At 32.7% G+C, this 10,208-nt stretch overlaps 1 protein-coding gene across 1 annotated transcript in view; it reads left to right on the top strand.

Moving 5' to 3' along the window:
- Positions 1-228: 228 nt before the first annotated feature.
- Positions 229-10,208, top strand: part of LOC129226443 (uncharacterized) — a 42,105-nt gene continuing 32,125 nt past the window's right edge. Inside the window, exons 1-3 of the mRNA XM_054861048.1 lie at positions 229-279; positions 401-502; positions 8,674-8,811. Of these exons, the coding sequence (XP_054717023.1) occupies positions 265-279; positions 401-502; positions 8,674-8,811 (255 nt within the window). The 5' untranslated portion in view covers positions 229-264. The remainder of the gene's footprint in view (positions 280-400; positions 503-8,673; positions 8,812-10,208) is intronic.

The raw sequence follows: 10,208 nt of genomic DNA, 5'->3' as shown, positions 1-10,208 counted from the left end.
ATTCATAACTGTGTTTCATATTTTTTTGATAAAGCCTTTGTTTTTAATTTAGTAATCTATTTTGCTTTTTTTTTTCAGCATTTATGTTCAATTTTATTAATTCATTAATTCATAATCAACTCTCAAGAAGCATAAATAAATGGAATATCTCATTTATTTCAGACTGATAATCCTGCTCTAGTGAAGAAGTTTGAAAAATTACCTGCTTTTGTAAAAGGCCATTTAACACGACGGCTTTTGAAAACAGAACGTGTTAAAAACCTGATGAAAACCCTTAAGGTAATCTATTTATACCCTCCTTGTTATTAAATTTCCTTTGGTTGATTTATGCTAATAATAAGAAAAATGTTCTTATCATAATACCCTGACATAAATAGATTTTAAAAAATTTAAATTTTAGGACACTGCTTTATTAATTGGAAAGCTAAGTGAAGATCTCACTCTGAAAGTTGACTCCATTTCTCCGAACGATGCGGAATTTCACAGACAATTAATTGTCCAAGTAAGTTGTTGCTATCAAATGTGAAATAAATGAGTACAATAATTTCCTCTTTGCTTCCAGTGCTCTTGATTTCCTCTGTAAGGAATTGAATTTCCACTTAAAACTGTGGGTAAAAGGAAGCATATATATTAAAGTTGAAAAAGGAGCAAGCACAGTAATTTTTTAACTTTAATACTGATGATTCTCAGTTTCAAGTTTAAAATCAAATTTTTTGCTGTATCTATTTAGTTATTTGCTGTTACTGTTAGCAGTATTAATTAAGTTATTTGCACTTTTTATGAGTTTTTCAATTTTTGTAGTGAAAGTTTGTGCAGTAGACCCTCCTTTGCGCAGGTTTATTTTACACGGTTTTGAGAATATGCGGTTCAAGATTTGACACCTTTATTTTATTTTACACGGATGAGTTTCGGTTTTATGCGGATGTGGCTATGTAAACAGATAAAATTTTCCCCTCTTTCAAAATCCAAACTCCTAAAGATTGCAGATTACGCTTAATCAACTGCATTTTGGCATGCTAATAATCCAGCTTGGGCCACTGGAGACATTTTATGCAATTGGTTCCAGAACTCTTTCCAGAAGAAAAGTTATTGAACTCACACAGTTCAGAACTCACTGGAAGAAGAGCTTTTAGGAGTGACAAAGGAGGCCAAAACCAACGAAGATACAGATCAGATACTGACGTCGGTGAAACACTACCAAAAATGTTCACATTGAAAATTTTGAGCCATTCCCAGATAATAGCAAATGATCTTCCTGATTTGTTAGTGAATTCTATCATGAAAATGACGGAAGTGATCATGTTTGCGTTATTGCTCTGCAAAGAATTACAGAGAAAAATTCTTAATGACTGCCAAAAGACTATCATTGCCAGCTCCTCTTTATAAACAGGACACAAAATTAATTTATGTTTTCTTTATGCATGTTGTGAATAAAAGTTGATATAAGTACACATTAAACTTATTATACTGTACTACCCCATATTTTCCGGCATGCTGCAAAATTTGGGGGTCACCAGATTTTGAATAACACTTTCCTGGTCCTTTCCGGCATGCCGGAAAAATCAAGATTGGGAACAAAAAATAAATTCTATAAAAAATATATGTTCAACTTAAAAATGAATATAAGTTCTATACATATCTTATTAGTATTAATAAACAGTTTAACTTTATAAAAATATTTAGTAACAATGTCATTTGTTATTTTAACAAGAAAAATTTTGTTTAATTTGGAATAATTTCATAAAAAATAAATTAAAACTATGTAGGCAAACATTTAAGCAGCAAGTTACCGCTCCTAAACCAGTGCTAAAGAATTTACCATAGCTATTCAATAAATAAAAATTAAACTTACCTCACTAAAGGAACTTAAAATAGTTTATTTAAAACAATTATGAACAAATTACATTAAGGATGATTGCTTTTGAATTGATTACTTTATTGGCATATAATTAAATCCATTAATAATGATCTACCATAAATAAGATGCACATATATGTAATACACATTTAAAAAAAAAAAAGATTACTTTCGGGATTTATTTATTTTTCCCTAACAGTGGTTTGCTTTTTGATTGGAACTGAATGAGGAAATTTACTTTTGTTTTGTTACAAAATAAACATCGAATTATCCGGCATGCCGGAAAATTCGAATTTCCCTGCATGCCGGTCACCCTAGCCTCTTTTCGGTTTGCCGGATAATGCAGGGTAATAGGGTACAATTAGTCATCAGTAGAATGAAGTATTTTGTTATCTACAGAACCAAACCCCTATTTTAACACTAGTACTAGGTCTCAATTTAGGCGGTTTCTATTTACGCGGCATTTCCGTGGAACATGGCCCCAATGTAAAAATGGGGTCTACTGTAATGGAAAAATATATATTGCGGTAATCTCTCATAAATCTCTTTTTATACACATCTCTCTCAAATGTTCTCAATGAAATTTTGAAAATTGACATCAATTTTCAAAATTTCTTAACAAAAGTGTTGAGAAATTAATGTTAATTAGTATTGATTTAGGCATCACTGATTCAGAGGTTCTCTCAGTTCTGCATCAGTTAACTGTTTACACTGCACTTGTATACCTCTCGTTATTTTCAAAACATCTGTTTTTAAAGAGTGAGTCTGTAGGGAGGTTAAAAACAAACTAAAACCTTCTATCAACAAGTGACAAAGACACTTGTTATATAGCATCATTTTCCTATCCATTCTTTATCTTAAATTTATCCACACCAAACAAAGTAAACTTTTATTTTCAAAGTTGCTCTGACTTTGTTTTAGTTAAATAAATTGTATTAAAAGTTATCTATTTCAAAATGGTTGAACGAACAAACTAGTCTAATTCACTTATAACATGTGCAAAGGAACAGAGGTGTTTGCGTATTATAACTTGAGTTCTCGCAACACAGGCCCATGAAAAAAGTATAAATTTATACATACTTTGTCCTTGTTTTTTATTTCCATGCATTATTTTTCAAGAAATACTAATGGCTCAGAAAACATCATTTTTCTTCATACAGCACTTTATCTATTACTATATAGCTTCGTATTTCCAGAAAAAATTCAGCTTTCATTGTTCTTGGAACATTCATTGCACAACTTTTGCGAGCTTTTCAAACAACCCTCAGCCTCATCTGGAATATTTTGCATCTTTTCTGCATCATGCGGATAAAATAAATTAATCCATCTCTGTGGTCCGAACATTAAGGTCCATGTCTACTACTGTGGAAAATTGTAACATTGAATGGGAGGGGAAGTCCCACAGACTGCTCCTGAAGAATGCCATGGAATTTAAACCATATGCACTTGCCAAAAGATACTGTTAAGCAAGGGGGTTGATCAAGGTCACAAAACAAAAAGCTATTGGGAAAACTACTCAATCAACCTAAAAATATTCCCAGTTAAGGGTTAAATGTAGGATTAGCACAATTAAGCATCTTTATTTATATATAAGTGTTTTAGAATCAAGTAAGTGTCTTAAATTCAATGTATACTATGTAGTAGGGTTGCGTGATGCATAGTGAAGCACTCATATACACCCTTATCATTACACCCATTTAGAATTTTTCTATAAACCAATGCATTGGCACCACGCCAATGTATGGAACACCGATCCATGATCCTGTTGCTCCCTATTTCATCTCCGATTTCTCCACACTGGTATGAATTGGTAGAGAGACATCAAATTTAGCATGATGTGAGAGGACATGGAGAAGCAATTGTATTATTTAGCCGAATCAACATGTTTAACAGCTCTGGTATGAAATGGTGTGATGAATCACAGCAATCCTTTTATTTTAATCAAAGTTTTAAGGTTGCTTGCTTAAATAGGGTCACCAAGTTTCAAGGCCAGCTCTAGCAGTTTTGCCGCCCCGGACAAATCTCCAAAGTGCCGCCCCTCTCCACGGTAAAAAAAATAATAATAAAGAAAAAATTTAAGAAAAAAAAAAGAAACATTCAAACATTACATGTTTTAATTTTTGCTTTAGAAATACAGTTTATTTCCCTTCTTTTTGATAATTTTTTTAATATGAAACGTTCTTCCAAAAATAAAACCTCGCCCCGCCTTCCCCCTAACATGTTTATGATTGAAAGCAGTTGTTTCGCTGTTTGTCTTTATATATTCATCAATTCATTGTTCCTAAGTCCGGCTACAGCTTGCTGCACTGTCTGACAGTGGCACAATCCCAAAATATTTTTAGGGGGAGCGGGGCACCCTTGAAATTTTCCATATCGTCCAGGGGGTCCCGGGGCTCTCCCCCGTAAAAAATTTTTAAATTGTAGTCCTAAGAACACAGTTTTAGACTGTGAAGGTTTAGATGGTGGAAAGTTTCAAGGAAGTCTTCTGAGGAATTTTTAAGAAACTGAAGTCTTAAAACTGCCATTATAGGCAATATGTGTCAACGTTAGAATAAGGGATGGGACTTCAGTGCTGTCTTCGATGATTTTTTGTTTTTGTTTGTTTTTCTTTTCGAAATAGAGTGAAATCAATCACCTCTCACCCCAATTTTTCGACATTGAAGTTCCAAAAAGCAGTTTCCGACAAACTTTGATGATTATGGCACATCCAAAAAACATTTTGAAAAAGAAGTTCTAAAAAGCGAATTTTTTAAGCGATATTCAGGGACAAGGATGAGGGTTTGAAGGTCTCACCTTAATTTTTTTGAAATTATAGTTTTTCATTTTCAGATTTCATATGGGAGCATCGTCTCGCTCAATTCAAAAAGGACTGCATGCTAAGCAACTAAACAAATTCTCGTTTTTAAAAAATCCATTTTTTTTTTTGACAATTTGGATGATATTAGAAGGAAGGGTTTGAGGCGTGAGGCCTTTGTCCAGAACAGGGGCGGCAAATAGAGGGATCGAGAGGGGGCGGCTGCACCCCCAAATTTTTTGAGCGGAATGATAAAAATTAGCAAATTTAATTTACGTAAATCGCTAATCAATGTTCAAGAAAAACAATCTTGCTTGTTATCCATAATGGTTGATGAAACTTGACCCATTTCCAGACATGAGCAAGTGTTTTCCGCTTTTTGAATTATTAGAAATTCATCAAGCTTTAACACCATTCGAATTTACATTGAAATTAACAATGATTCCCCCCCCAAAAAAAGGGGCAAAAGACCCCTTTAGAAACACCCAAATGCAACCAAAAGAGAAGGTGCACAACAAGACCCCACTAAGAGTCTACATACCAAATTTTAACTTTCTAGGACATACCGTTCTTGAGTTATGCGACATACATACGTACATACAGACGTCACGAGAAAACTCGTTATAATTAACTCGGGAATTGTCAAAATGGATATTTCGCGTGTCTATACATTCTTAGGCACTTGTCCACGTGTGGTTGAGTCGAAAAAAAACTCCACATTTATTCGGGGGTGAGTAAAATGGAAATTAAGGGCGGTTTTTGAGTGAAAATTTTTTCGCGAATACTATTCTTCCTTTTTACTTCCTTTTACAAAAAAGGAAGTATTGTATTCGCAAAAAAAAATTCACTCAAAGATCGACCTTAATTTCCATTTTACTCACCCCCGAATGAATGTTGAGTTTTTTTTTCGACTCAACCACAGGTCGATAAGTGCTGAAGAAGGTCTAGACACGCGAAATATCCATTTTGATGATTCCCGAATTAATTACAAAGAGTTTTCTTGTGACATCTGTATGTACGTATGTATGTGCGTATATATGTCGCATAACTCAAGAACGGTATGTCCTAGAAAGTTGAAATTTGGTACGTAGACACCTAGTGGGGTCTAGTTGTGCACCTCCCCTTTTGGTTGCATTCGAGTGTTTCTAAAGGGGTCTTTTGCCCCTTTTTGGGAGGAAATCATTGTTAATTTCGATGTAAACTCAAGTGGTCTTATCATTTGGCGGACACTTTGCGATATATTTCCTATATTTTGGTCGCCGAGTTTTGTCGTCAACTTGGCGACAAGTTTGGCAATTTTTTTTAAAAATCCGTTTTAATTTGGCCACTGTTGGTGATATTTAGAAAGTAAACTATTGAATCACATTAAAATGGCCGGTAATGGGGAAATGACATTAAATTGGAGTAAAAGGAAGTCATGTGACGCACACATCAGCTCGCTTGTAGAAGGAAATAAAAACTGATGAGGAATCAGGGTTACTTTTAACTAAAAACGTAATTTCGTCATATAGGCTAAATATCTCGTTCTTGTGTGCTCTGTGTAACGATGGTTATGAGAGGCCCGTGAAGTGGTGTGGCTGCATGATTTTCGCAGAAAAATGCCCTGGTATTTTACATTCATTGTTACACTCATGTTTTAAGTGTGTCTATTTAATGAGTATTCATCACTTTTTTCTGCTAGAAACACATTTCAGCTGCTCAATGCATTTTATGCTTTCATAGATACTCTTAATAAATACATATTATTTTTGAAAGAAAAAAAATCTTATATCAACAAATATATCTTCTGGAGGCTCTGTTACTATACAGTCTCCCCCTCTATTATGATTACTAGCTGTTACCAATAGTATGTGTTTTGTTCCATACTGAGTTAATTCATATTTAAGAAACTCCCCCCCCCCAAATGAAATGCTGAAATGCCGCCCCTGGTTCAGAAGTTTCTGAAATGGAAGTCCTAAAAACGTGACTGTACACCATATTTGGTTACGCTAGGGCTCTGCAATTTTTTTAAATTGTAGTTCCAAAAAAAGTCTTAAATGATTTTTGATGGTGTCAGAAGGCGAGGTGTTTGGTAGTTCTTTCCCTGGAAATGTTTCAAAATTGAACCACTGGAAACGAGATTTGAAATGCCCTTTAATGGTTTTGACCGAGGGTGGAGGCTTCTGAAGTGGAGCATTTTAATGATTTTCTTATTTTTGGACCGTTTAGGAAAAAGAAAAGAAAAAGGAGAAGTGGGGATGAACGAAATATGAAGTGTGGGGTGTGATTAACTGAGCAATAATCTGTAATGATCAAAAAATTTAATTTTAGGGGTTCTTTTTAAAAGAAATAAAGATTTTTTTCTCAACATTCTATGTTTTTTCAATTAAAATTACTTCCTTTCCTCGAGGAGCATTCATTTCTTCTCTTTAATTATATGGAATATTTTTCAAAAAAAATATTATACTCAGTCCTCGAGCGGGTGGGGGGATCCAAGTGCAAACTGCAGAAGTTCAAAAACTGGACACAAAAATGTATAATTATTCAAAATGTCATAAATAATAATTACTTGCTAAACTATTACTATATCCTCACAGCGCCCCTGTAGGTGAATTATGGCTCTCCAAGGGGGTAAAAAATTTTTTGGGGAAATTGCCTGTCGAGTCACTAAATCAATTTTAAATCAATTTAATACTTAACGAAATTAGTGGGAGTCAAAGGATAAACTTCAAAATCCAGACCTTATGCCCAGCCTTTTCAGAAAACATGACCTTATGTCTTAGCTGTAAAAATCTGGACCATTTATTCGTGGAACTTATGTCCATCAGACCATATGTCCGCCTGGACGTACGTGTATATTCTGTCCACGGACCTTTTGGTTTTGAACCTTGTGTCCGAACCCCTACTGAATCACGCCCCTAATGCATGATAGATCCCAAAGCACTCGCAGATGTCGGCTGAGGTTTTGCTTGGGAAGTTCTTAAACATTCTTTTAAATGCAGTGAATAGAGCAGATTCTCTAATGCAAGATTTTGCCATCTTGGAGCACAGCAAAATATTGAAAAGTTTCATTGTTAATAAGTCCCTAATTATTTGCTACGTTATTGCAAAATTTGGCGGCGCTCCTAAAGAGGTTTCATAGCTCCTCTAAAAGGTGCACATTTTGAGAATCATTGCCTGGAGCCTTACTAAAATACGCCCCTAATGCATAATAAGCCTGTTGCAAATAATTTTCATGTCAATTCATTAAATTGTTTTATTTTTTTATTACTTCACTTTTGAATACAAGAGTTAAATTTTTTAATAATGAGTGATTATGTAGTAATGTTATTTTTTAAGTTGAAACTGCTTGAATTACATGGCGATGCATCGCAACATTGCATTGGGATGTAAGTTTGGTAATCCATCCTTATGTAGAAATTCCTACATTGCCCAGCCCTACTATGTAATATAGAAAAATATGTGACAATCTAGCTGCACCACATAGCTTTAAGCTAGAAACATGAGCTTGCTATTTTTATTTCAAATATATGCAGTGAAATACATAAGGTTGTAAGAATTTGGAGATAACCTGTTCAAAAGGTAGAAGAAACTCTCACCTGTTTAGAGAAGAAAGATTGTAATAGTAGCCTGGCATGTGCTGCTATACATCAAGATTTTTAAGTGGGGGGAAAAATCAATAAAATCCTACCAAATATTTTAATTTTGCATGTCTTAATCAATATATAAAAATTAAGTCCACTTATAACATTCTTTTGCTTTCACTGCCTCAAATGCAGTTAAATATATGTTACCCCCCAAGTTTAAGAATTTAAATGTTTAGATAAGTATGTTCACACAATTTATATATATCCTTCAGGTTGTATCATTCTAATTCATTACATATATAATGATTAAGATGGCAAATTATTTTTAATGCATTAGATGTTAGCTCAACTATTATAAAGTAGTATGTTTAACTTTTGAAAGTGTTGCTCAAATTTGTTTAAAGAATTTAAACGTTATGTTTGCTCATCTTTAACCAATCTGCTCTTCTTTTCAAGTTGATGACTACATTTCACAATATATATGATATTTTTTGCACGATAAGTGTTAAAGAGCGAATGAATATTATTGCTGAGAACAGAACCTTGTTGCTAAAGCAGAATCCTACTGAGCCAACTGCTGTTGCTGTTCCTTCCGTAAGATACTTTACTTGTATTTTTTGAAAAATATTTTCTTGAAATCTAATATTTCCTTTTTTAAACAATGAAAGATTATTTTTTCTTTTCTTTTCTTGTCTTTTTTTTTTTTTTTTTTTTTTGCCTTTGGAATGATCTTTTAATTATTCTTTAAATAAGCAAACGTTATGTTTGATGTCATGCTATCTCCCTAATAACAGCCAAGGGTTGGAAACTAGCCAGGCTTCGAAAAGGCTTGAAACTCATTCCAAATTTTGATACAATTAATCCCGGTATTATTGTATTAATAAAAAGGCTGGATTTGTCTGCATAAAAAGAAATTTATTTGAAGCTTCTAAATTAGTTGGAACTGAAATTATACCTTTATCCCCAGAATCTGAGGCCATGTCAAAAGTAAATTCTATTTCTTTATGATCATTAACTGCCTAATTATGATCATTAACTGCTCTTTTTCTCATGTGGTTAATATGGCTGGCTGGACATAAATTTTATCTGTGGTCATTCTGCCTTTTATGTTAGTAAATTAACTCTTTCTTTTCTTTTCTTCTTTTTTTTAAATTTTTTTTATACCCATTCTGAGGCTATACTGATAGACAGGATCATACCTAAGTTATGTAAATGAATGAATTTGGAATACCTGTTTGATTTTCATTTTGCTTGGTTAAAAAATGTTTTTTCCTTTTTTTCCCCCTTTTTTAATATTTCAATTTTTGAACAATATGTTTTGATTTTTTATGATAAATTTGTATAATTCTTACTGCATATTTTTTTTTGTTGATTGCTTTATGTATTTTAATATTACTTTTGAAATGTTCCTATTCATTAGTGATATTTTTACTCATATAGTGTGCTTAAAAGAATCTCAAAAGATTGTCTGAAATTTCTGCAAAACGATTGCTTTTAAAACTGTAGAATAACTAATTGTATAGCCCAAAAATTCAAAAAACAAAAAAATAAGGTTTCAGAAAGAAATAAAATACAATGTTTCAAAATCTAGCTTGATTGTAAAAACATTGATTTCTGTTACAAACAAATTGATTATTATTCTTTAAATAACTTACATACATTACAATATCATTATGTATCTGATTATATGGTTCAAAATTTTGGAAGAAATTATGTGAAATATGTAAGTAAAAATTCATAATACAAGCAAGTAATTCAAGTTGAAATAATGATGTATGATTTGTAAATGTTAGTTAACAGTTTGTAACTTTAATTTTCTTAATTCGTCAACATTGATTCGTAACATTGATTTCTGTTACAAACAAATTGATTATTATTCTTTAAATAACTTACTTACATTACAATATCATTATGTATCTGATTATATGGTTCAAAATTTTGGAAGAAATTATGTGAAATATGTAAGTAAAAATTCATAATACAAGCAAGTA

This window comes from Uloborus diversus, chromosome 7 (assembly GCF_026930045.1).
Source record: "Uloborus diversus isolate 005 chromosome 7, Udiv.v.3.1, whole genome shotgun sequence".
NCBI lineage: Eukaryota > Metazoa > Arthropoda > Arachnida > Araneae > Uloboridae > Uloborus > Uloborus diversus.
This window is presented reverse-complemented; position numbering and strand designations above follow the sequence as displayed.